At 46.4% G+C, this 24,767-nt stretch overlaps 1 protein-coding gene, 1 long non-coding RNA gene and 1 other non-coding gene across 20 annotated transcripts in view; 1 reads left to right on the forward strand and 2 right to left on the reverse strand.

The window, feature by feature from the left end:
* Nucleotides 1–24,767, reverse strand: part of LOC121595183 (voltage-dependent L-type calcium channel subunit beta-2) — a 104,888-nt gene that overhangs the window by 10,763 nt on the left and 69,358 nt on the right. For 9 of the 18 annotated variants that reach the window (XR_006005132.1, XR_006005133.1, XM_041918910.1 and 6 more), the window contains 4 exons: nucleotides 3,119–3,235; nucleotides 2,872–2,991; nucleotides 2,692–2,793; nucleotides 2,468–2,588 (listed from right to left, as the gene is read on the reverse strand). Coding sequence is in view for 16 of the 18 variants with exons in the window: in XM_041918910.1 (XP_041774844.1) it covers nucleotides 2,468–2,588; nucleotides 2,692–2,793; nucleotides 2,872–2,991; nucleotides 3,119–3,235 (460 nt within the window). In the remaining 2 variants the exon portion in view is untranslated. Of the gene's footprint in view, nucleotides 1–2,467; nucleotides 2,589–2,691; nucleotides 2,794–2,871; nucleotides 2,992–3,118; nucleotides 3,236–7,629; nucleotides 8,585–10,725; nucleotides 10,919–18,215; nucleotides 18,897–19,457; nucleotides 19,812–24,767 lie in introns of those variants that run through there. The other 9 variants (XM_041918922.1, XM_041918921.1, XM_041918912.1 and 6 more) reach the window with 9 other exon arrangements.
* On the forward strand, nucleotides 12,495–21,629 carry LOC121595184. The gene is made up of 3 exons (XR_006005134.1): nucleotides 12,495–12,652; nucleotides 20,891–21,162; nucleotides 21,244–21,629. It is a non-coding gene; the product is annotated as an uncharacterized LOC121595184 (long non-coding RNA).
* On the reverse strand, nucleotides 22,235–22,307 carry Trnak-cuu. Its single transcript has one exon. It is a non-coding gene; the product is annotated as a tRNA-Lys (tRNA).

The following is a 24,767-nucleotide window of genomic DNA, read 5'->3' on the forward strand; positions in this document are numbered from 1 at the left end:
ACAGTGTTTTAGCTGCAGTGCAAGCAAAACTGGGGAACCCAGTTCTGGTGTCCCTTTGCTAGCAGAACGGAGGGTTCTATTTTGTTCCACGAAGCGAATGCTCGTACGTGCAGAAGTAGCCAAATGCAGATTGTTCCACACACCCAAACACACATACCAAGGGCATTTGAAAAAGATAAAGAATAATCGGTGCCTTGTGTCGTGCCGTGCGGGCACAAAACAATGGCACTGAGGGAAAAAGAAAGCATGGGAAACCAACAGTAGATGCCTGTAGTAGATGCAGTGTATTTTGCAAACTGCAATTGACAAGTGTGGCATTTGAAACGAAGCAAACAAAACCAACAAAATGGGGGTTTGTGTGTGTGTGTATGTGTCCCTTGCCCTTGCCCGCTCAATTACGGAGCAAAATTTGTAGGCAAAAGGTGCGGTTGTGTTTCTGCCATTCGTGAAGGCTTACCGTACACGGCGCGATGTGCTAGAGGTTAAATGATTGTTTAGCTGAGTTGAGGCTTTGATTGGAGGCCAATTTGATTCATGTTTTAAATACAAAAATAAGAAAATATTCGGAAACGACTCCAAACATTCCATTCTTCCGCACCGCAAGGAGTTCTTTCGAGCTTGGAAGGGAAGGAACAGTATCATGCTTGCGTTCTACTCAACAGGATCGCAATAAAATGTCAAGTCTTTGAAGGAAACACGTGACGCGTACAGCTCTCCCGTGGTGGAATGTACTCAGATAAAGATTTTGATCCCATCTACCAGGAATGTGGAACAGACCACGGGGTTGGAACTTGCATGACTGTAGCCATCGAAATCCCTCCAACCGGGAGCTTTATGGTGAAATGGATTATTAGTCCAGTACTAGCATAATTTTCCACATTCCCAGTTTTAAGCGCTTAGATAACGACCACCAGCAGCTAATTTTGGTGTGTTTGAAAAAAACAAATCCATACACATACTTGTCGTTTGCCCTCTGGGAAACTATTTACAAAGAGGTTTTTATTACTGTTTCCGAGTTCAAGCCCAAGCTGCTTCAAGATTGCATCACCTTGGCGAACGAATTACGCCGGAGAGAACTTTGGAAATAGGGAGCATAGGAACGGGGACCAAGATTCGGTTGCTAACGATACAAAGTTTGTGATGGAAACTAATGATCGCGAAAGAAATACATGTAACTATGCAACGGATCTGTACAGTACAATGAGCCGGTGTGTGCGATACGTTCTACTATCTAATGTGTTCCTGTACGTGCAGGATTGGTTAGAAAGGATTCTGGCATTCGGGTCTCATCTGGCGTAGTCAGGATAGTGGGAACCAAAGATACGTCAGTAAGCAACGTATGAGAGAGAGAGAGAGAGAGGGCTGTCGGCGTACTGTCCGTACGGTGTCCATTGGGAGAGGGTAATAATTTTGAGTATTGTATCGTTTAGTGTCAAAATAAAAATAAAAGGAAATAAAACAGAAAACAAAACATAAAACAAAGAAAACCCAAAACTCCATCACAAAGTCTTTGCAAAGGTCGAGAGACGATCGAGTGCGATTGCTGCTCGTTTGAAGTTTGCAGGGTAAGGAAGTTGTATTAGCTTGCATTTCGAGCAACTGTACACAACAATTTACAACGGCGTATATACATCCACAAGTCACAACTGCACACCTGAGAGCGGGAAAAGAAGCGGCTACAGTAGTAGAGAAACACGGTGGGAGGGACATGGACCACGGGACGGCCGAAGAAAGGGGGGGGGGAGGAGCAGTAAGAGCGTGTGAGAAAGGCAAATTAATACAGCAGCGGAACACAGAAATAGCGCGGTTTGTTGTTCCTCGCACTCGGGGCGGACGGGGAACTGGTGTGCAGTGCAGTATAGTGAGGTTCGTTGTTACCGAAAAGAAATGAAAGTAAACCACAGAAAGGATACGAAATTATATCAGCAGTACAAGAAGCCACGACACATAGTTTTGAGTAATTTGGAGCAAACTTTAATAGATGCGTTTGCTGTACTGTTCTGCAAGACACGCATACGAATGGAAATATCATGCTTGTATCAAAGCTTTGCAAACTCTTTGGGTACGCTGTTTCTTAAGTAGTGTAAGCACTTAAACATATGCTTTATTTCTTTTTAATAAGATATTTCACATTTGTGCGGTGTCTTGCTCTACGCTTAGGTTAAATATATCGACGCAACTAGCTACTTTCCACATCCAGATAGTATATTACGAATACAGCCAACCAGAATTGCGAACGAAAAACCATAAAACAACAAATAGGGAACGTAAGGAAACTCATAACTTTGTTAGCAAGTAACTGGTAAAACGGAAACCAAAGAGGGAAACAAAAAGGAGAACAAAATAATACAGAATACTCGAACACACACGCATATCGAAAATCGGAATCGGAATACAGATTCGACATCAACCGAAAACGAAAAAACCACATACAAAACGAAAGAGATAAAGTAAATCTGTGTCATACCAGGTGTTGGGGGTGTGCTACCTCGTGATGGTTCCGCACCTGGTACTCCAGATGCTCCTAAATTACCGCTAGATGATGATCCCTTACTTGTATATAGCTTGGATGAGCGGGCCGCCGATGCCTGAAAGAACGCGAGAAAGTGTTGTTAAGGGTAAGGTATTGGGGAAGCAGCAAACGAATGGAGGAGTCCTTTGGGGTCTCATATCTCCACGCTCAGTACGCACCTGCATTCGTATGTGTTCTAGCTTAACGGGACTGGGAATGAATCCCACTTCACAGCCTTCTTTAACCAGTCGCCCAATCCACCAATTATTGTCGTATTTCTCCTACAATGCATCAAACATTGCGTAAAGAATGGGGCGGTGACTACAACGGAGAGCTCTCTCGCTCTATTGGAAACTTACCTTGATATGAAGAAAATCTCCCACCTCGAACGATACTGCACTGCCGTGCACCGGCGAGTCGTCATCCAAACTGCCATCGTACGAAACATTCGTCCTCACAGCAAATGCAACAGGTTTACTCTGTGGAGTATGCGAGTGAACAGGAATTGGACAGGAAACAGGGTTAGAAGAAAGAGCGATGTTCTCCGTTCCCTTCGATGACTTCACCTGCTCCAGCTGGATGGTTAACGGAACGTCATACACTTACCCTCGCTTTTTCCAACTGACCCAGCGCCTGACGTTCCTTCTCTCGCCGAAGCGATTCCTTTTCCTCGTCTAGCGACAGATCGGACGATGGTTGAGAATAGTTGGAATCCGCTGAACCCTGTTGCAGGAAAAGGGAAAAGAGAGAGAGAGACAGAGTAGAGCCCATCAATCGATTGCTACTACGGCAAGTGACCACGCGGGTCCTCCATCCACTTGATGGTAACTAATCGCACAAAAACGAAAAAACGAAAATCGTAACGCAACTGCACACGGAGCAAATACCGGCCATCGGACTATGCGCTACGGATAAATAGCGAGTGGCCACTGCCTAGAGCGGTTAAGTGCTATATCTACAGCCCCGGGACCTAGTGATACCTTCCACCGGATGGATTGTCCCACTCAAGTACGAAAATCCGCTCGATACACACACTTGCGCGAAGGTGCAGGCCGCGTCAAGTTTGCTGGTAAGGAACGAATGCCTTCCTTTTGTAGCCACTTGTCCCTGGGATTTAGCTTCCCCTTGATTCACATTCACCTTCTATCTGCCAAAAGAGTGCACAGGAAACCACCCGGGACTGCACCCGGGTAAGACAACCCGAAGAGAGAAGGAGAGAGAGTGAGAAAGAGTGCCACGAAGCGGGCTTGGAGTTTGTTTGTTATGAGGACTATTTTTAGCCACAAAATGGCGACAAACGACGAGACTGAGCACTGCGAACGGGGAAGCAAAGATCAAATCGCAGCCCTTCCTTTTTTTATTCCTGGAAATGGAAAACGTCCGGAACAGTGAGGCGAGGAGAGGAAGTACAGGGGGATGGAAGAGTACGATTATGATATTTGCCTTATTTGCGTCGATATACGACGTTGGGGGTAGAGTGACGCCGGTGAGTTCAGTGGGGGAGATGAGACAGTAACGAAGAAATTGGCACTTTGGTGCGCGTGGCAAGTTTCTTGCTGGTTGCTGATGGAGCAAGTGTGTTGTGCGTGCGAAGTCGTTGTTTTTTTTTCTTTCTTTGGAAGCAAGCGATAGATAACGACGTAATACTGATACGTAGTTGTGGTAGGGTTGAATATATAGCAAAAAGTTGATGCATGTGTCACATTACTTGCTGTTTTAAAACGCATAAAAAGAGAGCTTTCCAAACATCAAGTTCGAATCAAAACACCAATAAAATCAACACATTTTTTAATACTAAGACATCTTTTTAAGTAGTTTAGGGGCTAATTGTACATCTTGGATCGTCAAATTGACTGAAGTGTTATTCCTATCATAACACACACTTCTACGACCAATCACATGGTCTAATAGCAATACGCAAAGGGTCATAAACGCTCCTAAAGGCATCAACGGAATTGATGTACGTTCGGACTGCAGGATAGGACTGATATCAATGACTCTCGTGTACAATAAGTGAAATTATAGCATGTAATTAAATAACTGTCATCATGTTAAGATCAGCGATGGACTGTAGACACAAAGCTGAAGAGCATGTTAAAAATAACTTAAAGGAACGAGCATCGTTTTATGTCACAAGAAGTTTATATGATCACGGAGGATCTCTCTTAAAAACAGATGTCACTTTTCAGCGCTATAATCATGTAAATATAGACCAGGCCAGATCAGGTTGTTTCCATTTGAAAGAACACATTTTGACCACCTTTACAATGTCTCAAGATCGCAAAACGGTGTGAATATCTTGAGGTTTGCGGTGATCAAGGTTTTGATTATTTATCCTTCACTCTTGCCGACCTGCACCTGTAACGTGATATATTTCTGGCTTATTAAATACAACTCACAGCGCGGCATGTTTACCGCGCCGAAATCCAATGCAATATTGCCTCCAAAAATATCCGTGGTGAATAAATCATTTCCCTTTCACGCGACATTCCTCCACCGAAAACGGTGTCCAGGTTGTTTGGACTATAGACTGTGGACACAAAGAGCGATTTCTCCACACCACCACTGTCCCGGTGTAACGGTGCACGTAGAAGAGAGACACAAATGCAGCTGTTGCACACTCATCGTCTCGCGGGCATGCCTGCTTTCACGGGCGCAGCAGGGAAAATCCTCCGGAAAGCCGACCGACTCACCTTTGCCTGTGAGTGAATATTTGTGGCAATTTTACGTGCTGCAGCTGCAGCTTGTAGAGAGCAGTATCCCCGTAAGGGTTGGAATTGGGGCAGCAGGTTTATTTGCATCCGTGTTACCCTGTCCTGTCCCACTGTCCCTGCCAAAACAGCTCGCCGCAAAGGGGGTTCATAAATTTTAGAATATATTAAACGATGACAAAATTTATTGCAACATTTTACTGCAGAAATTTATTTACCCCTCTCGAGACCCCGTCCCATCACGCTCACACGACAGCCTGCTCCCTCGCCGGAAGCAGGAGGGGAAGGATAATTTCGCTGAACATATTATATGTAGCGTACTTTCCGTTCCGTTGTTCCCGGAAAACATGCGACCGGGCGTACGGGCAGAGAATGGACAACGAAGAACAAAAAAAAGTTCCCGTCCTGTACTACTTCTACCGTCTAGGGCACAGCACACTGCAGGTGCACAAGGGCACAGTGGTGCAATCAGGCGCATTGCAATTGGCCTCTCGTGCTCCCGACTTTCTGGTTTGGGTTAGAACTACAACAACAACAACAACAGAAAAAAATACCGACAACAACAGCGCACTGCAAACGGAGAAACTCCCCAAGGGATTGCGCTTTAGCGCCACCGTCCGGAAGTTGATACCCCGCACTGCACCACCATACCTTGCAAAAGGGAAGGTTATTAGCGAAGCATGAGAGGGAGAGGATTGGATGGGGCAAAATAAACACACATGCACCCAGAGTAAGCCCTTACACGGTGCAGTGCCGTGGCAGGCAGAAAGTGAAGCCTACAGTGGGGCTTTCTTCCCAAACGGAAGAAACATCATAACGGACCCCGTTTCGGAGCCACTTGCATTGTTGTCCAGAGAGAGAGAGAGGAAGGGAAGAGGGCTGTGTGTTTGTGTGTGTGTGTATGTTAGTTTGTGATAAAAACACGACAGCTTACAGGTATGCTGGCTTTGATTCCTGCCATGTTCTCGTTCTTTATCGGCTTCTTAGAGAAAGGAGACAGCCAACGGCCGTCCTCCTTCGAACGCGAAGAAGCGGGAAAAGAAACCCATCTTGTGATGGTGATATTTTTGGGTTCCAAAATCGCTGCACAGCCTAGTTGTGTGTGTGTGTGTGTGCATGTTTGTAAGGCAACTTGGCCCATAATTGGATTTCCTGTGTCTCCTTCTCGAGCTCGAAGCACCCTGGCATGCAAGGAGCACAGCTTTTCCGTCCTGCTTTACCACACAGCACACCAGCAATGGGGAATGCACTTTCTTCTGGCATAGTTATGGCTCCTGCTTGGGCCTCCAGTGGGCAGAACCATTTATTTGGTTGGCTTAATTTTGATTCCACGAACGTGACAGCACCGGATCTTTTGTGTCAAAAAAAGCGGCCCAGAAAAAGATTACCATATCCCCGCATTCGATTGGAGTGCCCGCTCGCCGGGGGAAAGATATGATACGCCGTGTGTGGCAGTTCTATTTCGAGGCCTAATTATCCATCCGAGGGCGAATTTGAAGCGAACGAATGCAAATCGAATAAGAGGAAACACTGTCACACTCCTCCAATGCTACAGCCGTCTCGTCGAATGAAGTTGTCGGACAGCCGGGCGGGTCAGCTGACATGCTCGAAAATAGGACACTGGTGCCAGCAGCGTTTGCTTGTCCCGTCCGGCCACTTGAGTGTGGCAGAATTGGAAAATGGTTGGTAATTAAAGGTTTGGTTCCACGAGGCAAGAAGATCCGAGCGGCTGTCAGTGGAAGAAATCGAACGCGCTACTGACAGGCAGAGACGGGCGAGTTTTGGAACGCGATCGAAAATAACTAAACCGCACGATTGCCGTTACCGAGCGTGTGTGTTGGACCATTTCCATAAACAGTGTTTGTGTGTGTGTGTTTGACAACGAGTTGACTTGCTGTCAATGTGTCAATGTAGGTTTGTACGCGGTGTACTGTCGGCGGAAAGGATGGTGTGCCGTTTGATGGCGATTACGCTTGTGTTTTGGAGCTGATTCATACAAATTGCCTTAAAATAACCACGCCACGGCACACGAGGATCATGTTGAAAACGTGAACTTATTTTAGAATCTACGTAGGTAGCTGCTCGTATCGATAATATTGTTGCGGTTATTTATACTGTGGAAAGCTATTTTCTAATGCATCAAACATAAATAGGCTAAATTAGCTCGCTCGTGTCACCCCTGTACTTGCTTTTCAACCAATATTTCGTTCGTAGAGTATGTAGATGTGAAAGGAAAACTCTCCGACCAACAGAATCAGCACATCCTGTGTCAATTAAGAGCAAATTTATAATTTAAATCATACAGCTGTTGCGTTCAAATTCACTCCAAGAAGACACACGCGGCCACCTCGGTCGACGATGCCAGGCCCGGAAGTGTGGCCGTCCATCCGGCGACGACAAACTAACCTGCGTAAAGAGCTTGTTGTAGCCGGCGCTCTGAAACGACGTGTAGCCCAGCCCGAGTCCGATGCCGCGCGACTCCCGATGCCCCCCGGACACGGAAGGGGCATCCGATGAGGCTCGCTGAACCATGGGCCGCTCAGGCCGCCAATCTTCTTCTAGACCGGATATTTTCGGTGCTATTCCGGTAGCGGGCGCGGGTACTAGCGTGCTGCTCCAATCTGACCGCTGCTGACCGTTGGTCTGTGTTGTCCGGTGCGGTTTGTTCGGTGTTGGAGCGTTAAAGCAGGCTTTGCTTTGCTTTTACTTCAACTACAGCATCCACACGGAGCACACGGAAACATATGAGTGTATTAGTGTGTAAGATTGTGTGTGTTTGTGTACTTTTTTCACTTCTATATCCAGCTAAATGATCTCCACACTCCCTATCACTTGTCACTTAATATCAGAGCTAATCACACTGTGAACTGAAAAAGCACACTTCAGCCCTCCAAAATACTACCACCTCACACAGGCAACGCAGATGAGACGAGTGACCACTGGAGATGCGCGGCGGACACAGACACATTAGGCTGGTTTCACGTTGGCCCAAAACCTTGACACCATTGTAAACACCGTCACCTACTGCTGAATACGAAAGCAAAAACGAACAAACGGGAAAGCATTAAGCACTGTGTGGATCACTTATTAAGGGAGCTAACTTTGAAACGTTTAGTTTTTCACATCCGCGATAAGCTTCAGGATTTGCTGATGGGAATGGGACAGACACAAAAGAATCCAGCAAGGCCAGGCCACTTCCTGCCAGTGGTGCGCTTGCAGCTGTTCTGTTTTCGCCGCTGTCAGCCGCCGTTACTCAGCCGCGAAATGCGAACTGCGAAAGACGCGTTTTTGGTGGTCATGCATTCATTTCCCTGCTGTTCCCGGAGCAGGTCTCCGTGCTGAGTGGTAACTGTTTTTCTTCCCCATACACAAGTCATGAGTTCACTGGCAATGCCGGGAGAGTGAATTTCACCAAGGAAGTTTGGTCACGAGTTCACGAGTGGAGCGAGGGAGCGTGAGAGCCGACAGCAACCAAAACACCAAATGACACATTAAACCTGCCATTACGGGGCGGTGATGATGAGTGCGGGCAGGGTTTTGTGTATGAGTGTGTGTGTGACTGTATTCCGCATTCCACACGCACATGCACACACGTGCACACGAGTCAGTTGACTTTGAAGAAGCGCTTAGAGGAAACAAATGAAGACGAGCTGAGAGACTGTCTCTCCCATTGCTCACACAGCACACGGTCACTGTGGGGAAATTGTTTTAGTTTAAACGGCCCATTTCTGACCATTTCAACAAAACAATCATTAAAATTGTACTTCAATCACGAATAAACAGAGCAACAAACAACAAACACGCTGTTCTATTAAGCTAGACAGTGGCAGTAACGAACCAGCTGGTATAGCAGCTAACCGATCGTGAGTTCCAGTTTCTCTCACCAAGAGCACTCATCAAGAGCACTAACAGCACCAGCAGCAGTTCATTCTCACCCGTTCACGGGTTACGAAAGATGAAAAGAATACCCATTATTTCCGATGTGTTGATTCTCTCGGGTCGCACAACAAACTCTCAGCCTCACAGGCTCAGTTTTCACCATCGTTTCAAATCTTTTCTCTCCCCGTCGTTGCTCCCATCTCTTTCTCGCACAGTGCACAAAAACACTCACACTGCCTAACGATCGCGTCCTCATGTGCCTCTGACTCTAACGCGGAGCAGCACCAGCAGCTCGCAGTCAATTTTTCATCGGTTTTTATAAACAATCTGACTATTTTTGGAACTTTTTCGGTCACCCCAGACGGAGCGCGACTACGCACTCGGTCGGAAAAGATTGATTTCGGTTACGGTTACGAACAAAAGGTGGCCCTGATGGCTTTGACCTCATTATATGCTTGCGTGCTGCTCGTTGGTGCATTTTGACATGAGGGCATGTTTTAAAACAGAGGCTCATGTGCAAATAATACTTTAATTTCTTACTTATGTGTGTTCCAAACAATTCCCAATTATCCGGTTTTCTGGTAAATATTTCCCACAGCCTCTCCCTCGGTCTCGCTAGTCCAAGCTGCTAGCATCTTTCCGATAATCCTGCTAGCCGAGGAAGGAAATCATTTTTCTTCTACACACACACACACACACACGCACACACACACGGCGCTGTTTGCACGCATACAGAAACACAGCACATGTACACAGCTGGCTGGCGCTGAAGCACGAAGACAAACACACTTCCGTGCAAAAGGGAACACTGCGCTACAGGGTTGCTGCTGGGTTGCAAAATTCACTGCTCAATTTCCTCGTGATTGAATTTTGATTTCCGCCTCGGTTGGGAGAGTTGTTTCACAATTCGGTTTCGGCTTTCGTATAATTGCTTTTAGAGCTAATTTTCATCTGTGAGAACAGCACCACCGATCAAGCTGTTATTTATTTATCCTCCACAAAACGACTCCCCACACGTCTGCTGGAGCGGAGTAGTTGTTTTTTATTTATTTTCTTCCGCAGCACCAAACACATACACACATACACACACACATACAGACACGCATAAAAACGGAACACACAGGCGATAGAAGCGAACCACGTCACAGAGAGGACAGGTGCGTCGTCAGCCCCCAAGCCCCCCCTCTTGTCGGGTGGAAAAGGCCCAGGAAAATTTCACACACCCTTTCGCCGCCCGCGACGGTTTCACGGTGTTGCCAATCTGCTGCTATCTGGAAAGTGTATTATTCCACCATTTTCATTCTTTCGAGTGGGTTTACACTCCCTCCCTCTCTCACTTTCCCCTCTACAAATCACAAGTCCACTGCAGCACCGAAAAATCCGCACCGACCAAAAACCGACCACGTCAACGCGCTCGTAAGGAATCTTTGCTCCCTCGCTCTCTTGTCCCCTCGCTGCCTGCACGGGCTGCACGAGGGAATTACACACACACGCGCGGGGCCTTTTTGGAGTTTTGGGAACACATCAGGCAGGCAGCACGATTAATATCCTTTCCACATTCCAGCACAATCTAGTAATCCATGCTCAAAGTGTAAAGGGGAAACGGAGCGAAAGAATTTTCACCACAAACATGGAAAAACTTTCACGGGACTTGCACGGGATCTGCCTTGCCCTGTGAACGCACTTTTTCCTTCGCTGCCACTGCCACTGGTTCGGTTGCAAGTTGCGAGCTTTATTTTTTCACATGCTCCACTCCTCACAAACGAGCGCTCCGAGGGTAGTACTACGGCTGACTGGCTGTAGACGGGTACGCTCTCTGCTGCGTGTCTCTCCCGTGCTCACGGGGCTGCGGGTTCTCCCACAGCATTTGTGCAACCACTTCGATGTGCGAGCTGGCAGCGGAAAAAGGCTGTCAGTTTGTGCTGGCAGTTCGGTTGTGGAGAGCAGCTCGAGAGAGAGAGAGAGTGAGAGAGACGCTGTGTGATAATGCAAATGTACCGTGATTGAGGGACAAGTGTTTTGGTGGGTACCAGCGTGAACCCGTGGTGGCCGTGTTTACTGCTGCCTCCGTATCGCGTATCGCGCAAACGGCCATGGAGACGCCTGGTGCGGTGTGTAGCGTGGATGACAGAAGCAAGCACCAAAAAAAACCCCTTATGCTCGTGCTTGTTTTGCTCTCGTCCACTCGTTCGCTCTGATTGTTTTCCCGATCGTTCGGGTTCAGGATGGGACGAGGGTTAGGTTGGAGCATGGGGCAATGGGAAATGAACGGTAATAAATGAGTGCTCAGTGTGTACGTCGGGCCTGACAGCAGCTCGAGCGTGAAACCGAAGGTGCTGGCTGGCGAGATTATTTATTTTATTTTCGATCTGACTGCTTTTGACAATCGACCGGTACAGGGTGTCACAAGTCCTGGTTTGGCTGAAGATCTTTGGAAGAATATTTTGTCTAAGATGAGTATGCATAACCGTTTAATATTTAAATGTTTATTCTACGGGAATTGGAAGTAAACACAAATACAGAATATATTTATTTTTAAGATTGTGCTGCATAGCAAACAGGTAAAATTCAATTAAAATTCTTTGATTGATAACTAAACTAGGCTCAAAGATTCAAATATAATTTAGTAATAGGTGGATCAGATGGAAAAACAATGCTTATCCTTTTTTAAGGCATTAAAGCTTACAGATAACCATACTTCCTTTAAGAACAAATTTACAAACCGGCTTTCCTGCTTCGGCAAATCCACACACAAACTACCCTGTGCGTTGACGCAGGCAAGCATTGCTGAGAACGCATGCGCGTATCGATCCACAGATACGGCTACGGAAAAGTGTAAAACACGTAGCAAAACTATCATCGTAGAGGCATGTAAAGGCAGGGCTTGGGACAGAGGAAATTGGATGTACAGTGAGAGAGAGAGAGAGAGAGAGAGAGAAGGAAACGACAGGGGACGAGTGTGTTTGAGTGGAAATGAAGAAGCTGCAAGCCGGAGCAGCGTGCCAGCGCTCTCTGTTGGAGCACCGAGTCCAAGTCCAAATTTTCTTTGGAGCTTTCTGCACGATGAACATTACTGGCGAGCGAGTTCACGAATGAATGCAACATTTCCAGAGCCAAGAGAGTGAGAGAATAAACAGCTCTCTTTTTTTTATCTCTCTCTCTCCCTCTGAACGATAACGGATGATAGAGATTTGTTTTGCTGTGTTCGTTAAGCGTAGCCCCTTTCCTTCTCCGCGATGGGGCGCTTCTTCGTGTTTGACGGTCGCCCTTTTCTTTCCGGTTTCGTGTTTCGTGTCTTCTCCTCTTCTCCCCAAACTATGCTTCCAGATGGGATTGAGCTTTGAAGTGCGCACGATTGAAATGAAGAATATGGTGGCAGCAGCAGCAGCAGGAAGGGCAGGGGTAGGGCCTACAATTAACGATAAAAACGTGACACTACAAGTCGTGCTGCACTGAACCACTTCACAACGGTGTGGCTCCGGAAGAGGTGTCGCCTTTGAAGGCATTACACATGTTTACTGTGGGAAAGCAGAAACAGCGGGACAAGCAAGTAAGTGCGCAAGGAGTAAGGGCACATCCACACATCCACACAGGGTTGCGTCATTAAGAACTCACTCGTAGTGGCACCGGCAGTGAGGGAGGTGTAGAGCAAACCAAAACATTTAATTAACACTCACGGGGTGTTTCACTCCTCTTCCTCAGTTCAGAAATGGTGACAGTTTTGAGGTGGAAAATTAAATAGATTTATCAAAATTTGCATGACAAGTGTAGCATTTCGTAAGAACGCCATACCATAACGGTTCGGCTGCTCGCACTCTTCCGTTCTTAACAGTCCCTGTGTCCCTGTGTGCCTTGACCGAAATCGTTTTATTGACGACACGGTTGTTGGGATGGCGAAAGGGGAGCAAACTGTCTTTCTGTGGGCATCATTAGGGCAAGCTGTTGTGGTCGAGGTCGGTTTCAGCGATGTCTGTGTACCGCTGGCGGAGTTTGCCGACCCGGCCCCGGCTTGGGCGTCATTTTCCAGCACTACGGCGCGGTAAATTCGAAGGCGACCGTACCGCTTACTGTGGCGCTATGCCCATAAATATGCTGCCGATATCATTTACAAATTATTTTTATGATTTCATTTTATCGATATTTGATGCGCTCGCCGTACCGCCGTAAAGCCGGCGGGAAGGTCGAAGCCACCGATTACCAGTGAATACGTTGTCTGTTGTGGTTTCTTTTTGCACCACCGCCACCACCACCAGCCATGTTCGGTGGCTTTTCCTACACCCTTCACCCCGTGCTGTCCAATGGATGGGATGGGTTCTTTAGCCTCTTGGCTTTGGTGGCTCTTCCGTTTACTGCAATGCCGATATTGTGAAGCTCGTTCGAATGCGCTCCCCCTCGCTTCGTTTCTTTCTCTTCGACCTCGGACAATGGATTTGTGGCGAGTACGGAAGGAGGGTTTCTTTTTACACCACGGGCCGAAGCCACCACAAGGCCTGTTTCAGTATTCACAGCGAGCCCGCATGCACACAACAAAGGGGAATTTGGCGAATGGAGCTCGCGCTTGTGCTGTGTGTGCGTGTGGCTTGCAGCCCGTCTTACGGGGCTGGTCGCCGGGCACTGGTCTAAGACGTCCGAGGGATAAGAAATTCCCTCCGGTCCACTCCCGGCGCCCGAACGGCTGTAAACGAGCAGAGGATTTTGGCGAGCCCGTTACGAAAATACAGATAATGAGCAAGCGGCATGGAGAGAGAAAGGAGAGAAAGATTTCGGCTTTCGGTGCGGTGCGTCTTTGGCAGAAGTATTTGATGGTTGCGTAAATGGGCTAGTGAAATGGGGCCTCATCGTGTGTAAGCTACCTTTCGTTGCGGGGCTCGTTAGCATGCGTGCGTTTCTGCGTACGTTTCGAATGCAATTCAACCTAATTTTAACTGCCCGGCAACACTCAAACGCTACATTAGCGATGCGTCGTTAGTTTGAATGATAAACATTTACCGCAACTGTCGAGGGGATTGCAAAGCAGCTGGAATGGGGGGAGCACTGCATATATTAAAAAAGTGTAAAATAAAAGCAGTTTACGGTTTAGGAAACGTTGAAACAATTTAATGGATGCGCCTGGTACTTCACGGGCCTTTTCCTCTTATAGTCTTATCAAAGTCAAACGCTCTATTCCATACACTTTTCAGGCAAAGCACGCTAAATCGCGAGCCAAAACTTTGCACAAAAGCGGTGGTATCCCTTGCGTGCCTAATACATCCGGTTTTGGGTTTTACAATCCAGTCACGAACCACGTCATGCAGGCGTATAAGGTTCGCTCGCCTGAATTCCCCATTACACTGCTACACACAATTGTATGGTAGCATTATAGTGGCTTTGCTTATTTTCGAAAGCCTATTCATTTGTTCGTTGCTCCATAAATGCTACGCTTTACTTGATTTTTACACATTGCTCAAGAAACATTTCCTTTGGCATATAAACCTTTCCGCACCGCAGGCATTAGTGAAGGCAGTAAAATAATAAATTCACTCCAGTGCCGCCCGAAACCACGCGGCTTCACACGGCTTCATTTGTCTGTCAGCAAGGCGGTCAGATTTTCAATAAATAAAGTCACTTTGTACTGGCCTTGCAGTCCATTATATCTGGCTGTTGCAAGAGACGCAACTCTCTCTTTCTTTGCCATATTTGCTATGACATGAAAAATCATCCCCTAGCGCACACTCGGGGTAAGGTCACGATCGTAAACATTGGTAGAAATTTCATCTCACACTGCGTGTTATTTGGAAAAACCTACACAATTCCATCCCTCCCAACCGTTTGCCTATGGAAACGATTAATAAATCATTGCTTCGCACATGACGCTCCCATGTGTGTGTGTGCGCGCATGGTTCCGGAGGCACGCGTGCACGCTCTTGATCGTGTAAATTTCCCTCAAACACAGCGGGCCAAAACACGGCTGCTTTCATCTCGCTGCTCGCGTGCTAAACGATCCACACCGGCATCAATCGCCGCTGGTCCATGATTTGAACCGAAGCGCGTACATTACGTACGATCGCGCAGGCCATGTGTACATTGAAACGCCAGTAAAACAGCCGCCACCACCACCGCTGCCACCACCTCATTGGTGCGTAACCACATCTGGCGATCGATCGATCTGCTCGTCACTGACCGACCGACCCGCCCGATCGGCATGAGTGCATGATGAACCAAGCCGAGGGAAGATAAACGTGCCCCTTTTGGCTGGGCCGGTCGGTGGCCTGTAGGTTATGGTTTACCCCTCCATTTTTCACGATGTTTACCTCATTGACCGCTTGCCTAATGGACCGATTTTTGCCAACGGAGTAATAACAAAACTCGAAAAAACAGTTTTCCGTTGATCTATCGTCGACAAGGGTGCGCGTGCCTGGGCTACGAGCGGAGCTGTGTGTTAGTGACCAAATGTCGCCGATGTCGGTGTGTGTGTGTGTTGGCGCTTGGCAGGTGAGTTTTGGCCGTGGTTGCTCCGACCGTTGAAGCGGTGGGCGTCCACCTCGCCAACAAAGTCATTGGCGCTATAAATATTGAAGTGGTGACACACGATCGGGGATGTTCGGTAGAGTGCGAGCTTACTTACACCCCAAACCACCTTGGTGTGGTAAGTGAATGTGTTGGGATCACGTTGAATAGACGATCGAGAAAGAAAATAAAATAAATTGTTGCTTGATCGCGACTGTTTTCTACAACCATTTGCAGTATATTTACTATTAGTGTTCAAAGATGTTGATAATTTTCCCCAAAACAATAGTAGATTGTTAGCAGTAAATCCTAGTTTAATATTGTTTGTGTATTTTTGATAACATTTTGAGCTCTTTTCTTCAAATTCAAATTACATTATCCTTTGCAAATACAGAAACACTTGAGAAAAAAGCAAAAAAAAAAGGCACCAACACACAAACTTTAGCCATGGCTTGTTTGTCATGCTCGAGGTTTTTTTTTGTTTGGCACAACCCATCATTTTATGATCTCATTCTGCGCAGCTGAGCGCCAGACAGCGGACGGAAAGGCTGCAGTAATGATGATGTCAACGAAAATGGCGACACAAACGAACGGCCACTTGGTTTGAACCTGCTGCATCCCCTTTCGGTCGACTGTATATGCAGATGCAGATGTTTTGCAAAGCGACAAATAATGCAACCCTAAACTGCACCACTTTGGAGATTCCTTTCTTTCCCATATCCCCTCCCCAAACGGGGCTTGTGGTTGAATGAATGTATGCATTACTGCAGCAAAAGGTTGCAAAACATGTGTGGATGTTCTTACTGGCTCGATGCTCTGTGGCTTGAGGAACGGAGCCATTTTGGGACAATGGGACTGAAGGGCATTTGACTTTTATGGCTCACTTTACCAAATAGAGCTAAAACACACACACACACACGCAAACTTTCTTGCTGCAATGTGCTCCGGCGATAAAAACGCGTCAGTTAAACTAATCCAACATACAACAAATTCCCATTTCACCGTTTCGAAAGTTCGATGGAAGCCCCCCCTCCCATTCCGAGCAGACAGCAATCGTCAATGGATGGCTCCAGCGTGGCTAAGGCGGCTGCCCCAGAACAGCACCAGAACAGCAGTGATTTACATTTCGAAGGACAATTGATTCGAATTGTAACGCACAGCAGGACGCGTTTTTTGGCACCGGAATCGCTTTTCAGCGAGCTGCTTTTGCATTCCACATACGTCTCTGCGCGAGCGAGGAAGGCGACGGTGAAGGAGGAATTCTCCATTCAAGGCCAGCAAAGCAGCTGCCGATGGTCAGAAAACGTGACAATTTTAAATGGGACGTTGTTGGAATTCGCAAAAAAAAGTGTAATATTATGGGTGAAGAGGCTCGTGGTCGAATGGTCGAAGGCAACAAAAAAAGGGATGACTCATCGCCGAGATTAAATAATGACGATGCGCATATGCGCGTGTCCCAAAAAATCAGTGCAGTGCGTGCTGTGTGTCATAGTGTTTTCGCTGAAAATGAAGGACGGCTTTTTCATCTCCCTGTATGGGCCTTGTTTGAATTACTTTACACACATTAACGTGAAATGGTTCATAAATAGCCGCTACAGAAGCGAACCATTTTCCTTGCCCACAATTGCACACAATCCAGTCGCACAAAGAGCCATCATCTGCGGGAAGGAGTTTAAAATGGTACGATGGAATGATTGCGTCAGTCCCAGGCAGCGTGGGAAACGGCGAGAAAGAGCTAAAGTGCATCATCGAACAATCGAACGAAGCTTCCACGCCCACACGCGTAGGGATTAAGTCCCCCAACCCCGCTCTTCCTGCGCTAGAGAAAGCTCCCGAGCCCGAAGGAAGTGAATGTTAAGAGTTCCGTTTGCCAAAAGTCCTCTCCCGGCCGTCCCCTCTCGTACGCTTAGCTCCATTCTTACGCGAGCGTGTGTTGTGGACAAATTCGAGGACATGTTTCAACCTTCGCTTTTTTTGCTTGCTCCTTTCATTCACACACCATCAAGCTTAGCGGAACGACACGGACACCCACACACCCACACACACCCTCTCGCATGCACTGTTTTGCAATTGCACTTTAGCTTGTGCACGTCCTTCTCCGTCCGGGTGCCCGCAATCGTGTTGGGAAACGAGCGCAATGGCATTCCCGCAGCTTGGGGTGAAGGTGGTCGGTGGTTGGCAGCTCGAAAAGCATGAATGAATTTCGAACCGTTTTGACACCCACTCGAGTCGAGGCGACGGAAGAAAGGGGAGCAAAAACCCGACACGCTTTCCACACTTTGCCTTTTGATTTGCACCCCCACACACACACACACACACACACACACAAAGCTTCTGACGGGGTGATGTGGGTGGGTAAGAATTGAGTGGGGGAAGAGTCACTGCACACACTAGTCGGTGCAACGATCGCTCTTTGAACCAGCGATAGAACGGACACGGTACACCAACAGCTCGTTTACTGTGTGCTGAGTGTATTGGTTACCTTTGCATTCACCTTCGCATACATTGGAAGACATTCGCTTCACACTGCCGACCGCGAGCGACAGAGTTTTCATAATTAATATTTTCACCTGGGCATAAATATTTCCTCATCCTCTCATACACTCGCTTGAGCTTCCTTTACTTACCCGACGCTTTCGCATGAAGGGTGGCTTGTAGGTGGTATTGTGACGCTTGTGGTGGTTTTTATGCCGCAACATTTTGATGCTGTACTTTTGCCTGTGTAGAGCTCTGCGTACTGTCGAACTACGATCGTTACTCACCACCACCACCACACCTTTGCCCCCCGGTGCAGAAAATAGGGCAGAAACACACGCGCGACACTATTCGCCACTCAACGCGTATCAAAATTCACAAATATTTTCCCCCTTCTGCCTTCTTTCCCACACGCTTCCCTTGCACGGTTGTCACTTTATTCTTGTTGAATTCAATGAGGTGGACGAAAAATTCTCGCAAAGTGCGAGGAGGAAAATAACACACAAACACAAGCCGCAAATAAAACGGAGGGGACTTGCTGCTAATATGCGGTGCGTACACATGCACTCACCAGCTCACGAGCTCACGAGCTTCAAGGCGCGACATAATTTCAAAACCAGCGAGAACAAACCGCACAGATAATGGCTATATTTTTGTGCCATTTAATTTGCACCATCTTTCGCATTCGATTCGGTAAAAAAACACCTTCAGTACTTGAGGTTTATACACTAACACTAGCACACACAGAAACACGCTCACTGGGTGATTTTGATGTGATTTGAGCGGCGGAGGAATTTAGTTTTCAAACGAATTGAATAAGAGCTTTACTGTGGCTGCAGGGGAAAAGATGACGAATGAAACCGAATTGCTGTTCTCAAATATCGGGAAAAACCTCCCGTACACACACACACACACTCACACAGCCCAAGTGGTGGATTGTAGCAAATTGTGCTACAAAATCATCACAACGCTGGTGGCAAACGAAAATAACTGACAGCGAGCTGTTCCGCCTTCCGCCACCGCTAGGGCAGAAACACTTTCGCCCGGACAGGTCGTGTAAATCGTGTGCCCGATCGTAATACACACACACACACTGCACACCTCAACAACGGCAACCACCAATGTCCGGGATGGGCACAATTTCCATCAATGAATTTTTGATCATCTCACTTTCGATCCGCACTGCTCGTCAGCTGCCTTGATCCACTTCACGCCACGATCGGTGCTGGCGAGCAAAAATCATAAATATTTCGCCAAAACTGTGACCTTCACACCGTGCGACAGCGTGATCATCTACACTGGCGATCGGACACACACTAATGGGGTGGAAATGGTTTGCAGCTGGCACGTTGAACTTTCCATCATTTTACAGGAAGAGCTCGCATTTTTCCTACCTTTTCCGCACTAAGCGTGAGATTAAAAGCTTATTTCTAACACACAGCTATTCCTACACTTCAAAACCACCAACACACAATGGAATGATCATTCCAGCACCGTGCCCACACTGCACTCTAAAAACACGTTCGACACGGCTGTTAAAGGTGGGGCGGGAGAAAAAACAGCCCAGCTTCAAACACGGCCTAGGACAAATCCGGTGGATCCGGTGGACACAAACTGACCACCGCCACTGACCGGGGCTTGATCGGCTGCAAGATCGAGCGTTCGGCGGGGTCCGTTGAAAGACCCAGACTGATGTTAAAAATAAAACTCTCGACCCGACCGAAGCCGCCACTGAAAGCCGACGCCGTTGCCCTGGCCGTCCCGTTCCGCTCTTCCGACAGACCACAAACCAACACACGCAAACTCCCGCGGGCCGAGTGTCTGTGACGGACGTGGATCGTCTTTCAAATTTGCTACCCCGTGCCAATTTGACCAAAGCGGACGCGCACAACGACACAGCGACGACGCTGCGCGGTGAGTGAAACGATCTTGCGAATGAGCCGAGATGGATGGATGCTTCTGTCGCGCCGGGTTGGATTGGAAGGTCTGAGCTCGCAGTTGGAAAGAGTGATTGAGCGATAATTGTGAGATGAATAGTATTTTCTGTTATTATATTTCATTTTCAATATGGTAACGATTATTTATTCCAATTCCGTCGTTGTGTTATTTGGACGAAGGATGGGTTGTCCTTCTAGCCATAGTCACTCATAGATAGTCATCCAAAAGAATAAGGTTTTGGATGAATCGTCCAGAGTTATTTGGTAACATTATAAAGCATTTTGTATAGAATAGCTAAAGGGTTTTTTTGCAAATTAAACATAAACAACTTTCGTCACAAAATATAAAACCAAACTCAGATTCAACAACGCCCCTGTTGCGAAGACGAACCCTGTACCGAGCTTGCGTACCACTTGCAACAGATGTCGTGCGGATTGCATACTTTATTTTACCCAATCTCTCTCTCTCGGGCGACGCTAGCGCCATCTGCTAGATTTCCTACAGTACGCAACAATCGAGCAGTTTGAACAGTCGAGCTGTAAAAACCGGAACAAATTAAAAATATTTTAAACAAAATTGTATTAATTAGCTCATAAATGATGTTTTAGATGATTGGCTATAAAATAGGAGTCGAATTTGTGTATAATGCTGTTCATTTTAAAAATCACGATTTATTACATGAACAAAAAATCGAATACTAACGCATCTGCACCGTAATGAGATAACCCTGATGATCCCGCAAAACTGTGTTGCGAATCTTTAAATTAGCAAATTGATTAACTTGACACAGCAAAAACTCGTCCGCTCGAAAACGGCGTAACGAACAAGTACGAATAATCTTGCTTTTTTGTTGTTGGTCTCGTTTCTACCACTCTTTGAACTGTAATAGTGATGGCTTCATATACACCGCAAGTTGAATCTGCTAGCAGCACAAAAAACACGCACTACGAAGCGGAAGGGTGAAAAAAAAACAGCAACAAGACAAACAAACACGATCGCTTCGATACGGACCGGAGTGAATTTTTGGCAAAGAGGTGCCAATTTGACACATTTAATTAGTGGCATTAGCCGGGTGGCTTTGCTGGCGAAGAGGTAAGTCGAAAATGTGCAGCAAGCAGTACACCTTGGTTCGGCTGGCGTTCGTGAAGTGATTATGTTAAGGTGAGCAGCATTTTTGCTCCGTCATTACTCCGTCTGTCTTTCGACACAATAAGAAGCATTTTTTGTTATTTTTATTTGCAGAGCGAAGTAACAACAAGTACAAGGAATGAAGGACAGCAAAATGAGCCATCAATCTCGGTTCCAGCGATTGTGGGTATTAGGGTATTGATGCATCAAATACGAATGCATCAGAGAAGTGCATTAGGGCGTTTTATCGTAAGTTATGATATCTCTAAGAGATTTTTCTTGCGAAGACTGTGATTAGACTTCTAAGTAAACTGACTAAGCTATTTGAGTTGAAATTAAACTTTCAATTATATTTGACACATCTATAATAATAACTAGTTCTATACTCTTCTAACCCGTGTAGTGAACATATTGATAAATAGAAATAGAAATAGAAAACTAAAATCCTCCCGATTGAACAGAGAATAAAAATTGTTAAACAGCTGAAACTCCTATTCTATTTCCTTCCCCTATTCTATATTTACATAAGTTACTATCTATAAAAAATAAGCGAATTATGTATATTATCCGCTTAAGAATAATTGAAGAAGAATATCGAAAAAACAACAAACACAGCAGCCGTTAAACAGTAAATCGGAGCAACGTGAAAAGTAATGATAAGTAGATAATCTTGGCTTTACCTTTACTAGCGCCGGATGCGAGTTCGCTTAGTACAACAGTGTTTGGACTTGATCGTGCGCTTGGGGAAATACAATAGGTGCGTTAAGGGGGAGGAAATGGGTGGAAATCAGTATTTCCTTGTTGAGCTCTCTAAATGAGAGCAGCTAACAGTTGCTTGTAGAATGGATATATTAAGCAAAAGTTGTTAGAGAGAAAGATGGCACTTGGGGGTTCAATGTTGATTAATCCAACTGGGTACGTAGATCGTTAATGTTGTCCGACACTTACCTGTTAGAAGAAAGAAGAAAAGAGAAGAAGAAAAGACATGATATTAGATGATAATGTAAGCAATTAAATACATTTATTTGCATTCTATATTGAAAAGCTAAACCAACTAGCAACTATGAATACATACAAACTGTGAACAAAAGAAATCATTACCGTGCGCCCAACGTGGGGCTCGAACCCACGACCCTGAGATTAAGAGTCTCATGCTCTACCGACTGAGCTAGCCGGGCTGTTAGATTTTCCGCCCAGCGTGGTACAATATTAGCCATTTTACTTTTCCCAATTTCATTTCACAACACTACCGCACGCCTTCGACCGTTGAAGATCGTTTGCGCCGGCGCGCGCTTGAACGTATAGGAAGGGGAGGCAAATACCGATCATTACACTCCTACACCTCACACAAATGCAACCCACTCATGCTCCCGTAGCAAAACAAAAACGGCCACAGTATACCAGCTAAGTGCAATCCAGGTTTGGGTTCGGTTTCGTCTTTCCCGGAAAATGAGACACGGGAATAGTTGGGAAATTGTTTGAAATGCGAGAAAAAATGCCAGCCCCAAAAACCACGGGACATGTGAGCGTGTGTACTATATTTAGGGGAGAAGTAGTAGTGTGGAGCGAACGTACATACGAGTGGGTGGCCAGCGGTGAACCTTATTCCCTGAACAACAAAAAAACACAAACTACAAAAACTCTTGAATGCCAGTGCGTTGCATTTTCGGTATGCTGCAAGCGAAAGTGAGATTATTGTATCGCCCTAGAGAGCTTAGTTTAATGCTTTTCAACTATTAAACAACTACCAACACATGTAACACTAAGTTTCGTCGAGCTTTTTTAAATGGATGTTAAACTTGAATTAAATTATGAAATAATTTACCTAATCGTCATTACTTTCACAAAAGCTCCAATACCTTTTCCCAGTAGGTAACATCTACCCTTCACAAGAACAGTAGCCGAAGAGAAGATCAACAACACGTCGTTGCAATAAGTGCATCCGAAGCGACATGCGTTCGTCTTACATAAGAGTGTACTTAATTGAATGAGTAAGGCCTCCCCCGTCGTGCGTCCACTGCGCTTTCCCCCTGCGCCGTATGGAAAATCACAACCAAATGTTCTCTCCCCTTTCACCGTATGCTCGAGTCAAGTCAAACGTCGGGCCAAACCCCTTCCCGTCAACCGGCCACCAGTCGACCACCGAAATTGCCGTAGCCGAATTTCCCCAAAACAGTTTGACTGCAAACACTCCTCCCCCCCACCCCGTAGTTGGAGGAAAATCTAAGCCTCTCTTGCCTCTATTTTTGGCATCATGTCCGGGGCACGTTCCGGCCGGGTTAGCCCATCCTTCTCCCTGCTTCTCCGTTGCCTCTCTTGTGGTATGAACATCGTGATCACATTACATTATCCACCGATGTGTGTGTGTGCTTGTGTGCATTTGCGGTGCATTCGGTGAGCGGTCTATGCACATGAGAATAATGCCCCGCAGCGTCACGGTGGCACGTGCTGTCATCGATCATAAAATTTTTCAGCTGTGTGCTCCAGCGGGAATGCACTTTTCGCTCGTGGAAGAGAGAGAGAGATAGAGACAATAGGATTTGGTCTGTGAGTTCGCTGTGTTTCACCAAGACAATTTGTGGTAGGTGGATTCATTAAATGTTTTTCAATGCTTGAAAGAGGCAAAAAATCAATTTGCAATCTTAATAGAGAGCCCCCGAAATGGTCAGCCAAAAGTGCATGAAAGTAATTCCACCTTTAAGTCAGAGTCATTGAAAGGATGCGAATAACCAAGCCACAGAAACCGCAGAAAAAAAAACAACAATCCTAAGCACCCGCAAACAACTATCTGACCGCGCTTAAACGGCACCCAACAACAAGTCGGACAGTCGACTTTTGGTTTTGCAAGTTGATTGCAAGCAACAAAAAACGTTTCTCTCAGTACCCAAAAAGTTTCGCCCTACGTCTGTCTGTTGGTCCATCAAAACTCCTGCAGCTCCGTGCGCAAGTAGGGACCAACCGAGAGCGGGCAACAACCCCCCGCAAATGGAATGGGTTTTACGCAAGCAACAAAAAAAAAAAAACGCAACCATACGCGGCAGAACATGCTGCAAATTTCGGGCGAGCTGAGAAAACAAGCATGAATCATTAATCTCCAACCGCAGACAAGACTCATAAAGATAATTAAGCAATTTCGGCGCGTTGATCCTGCTCGCCCTGGGGTCCGGTTTTGCAGCGCGAAGTGAGTGTACCGAAGGAACAAAAAGTGCATTTGCAGGAAGCATGCATGAGCTGGCTTTTGGTGCAATTCAGATTGAAGGCTGTGAAGTCGGAACCGTGCACGCGCTAGTGGTCTTTATCTCTTTTTTTTTTCTTCTTCTTCTGACCGAAAATGGATCATGTACCAAACATGCGTGGGTGGGTGGGTAAGCAGCAAAAGCAAAGAGTTATCTGGAGGCTTATTTTTCATGTGTCGTTATTTTTACCTCACTCGAATGTTGGATTCGTTATTTTTCTTATTTTTAAAACACGCCTTGCGTTTACCCCTTGCGCGAAGGGCAAGTAGCAGTAGCGTTCCTAGTAAAGCATAATAAATCGAGCTCGATCTGTCTCCCATCATAAACGGGAAAGGAATGCTTACACCCATCCTCTCCCCTCCGGCACACTGTTTGATCGTGCGCGTACACGAGCGTGCTCGT

This window comes from Anopheles merus, chromosome 3R (assembly GCF_017562075.2).
Source record: "Anopheles merus strain MAF chromosome 3R, AmerM5.1, whole genome shotgun sequence".
NCBI lineage: Eukaryota > Metazoa > Arthropoda > Insecta > Diptera > Culicidae > Anopheles > Anopheles merus.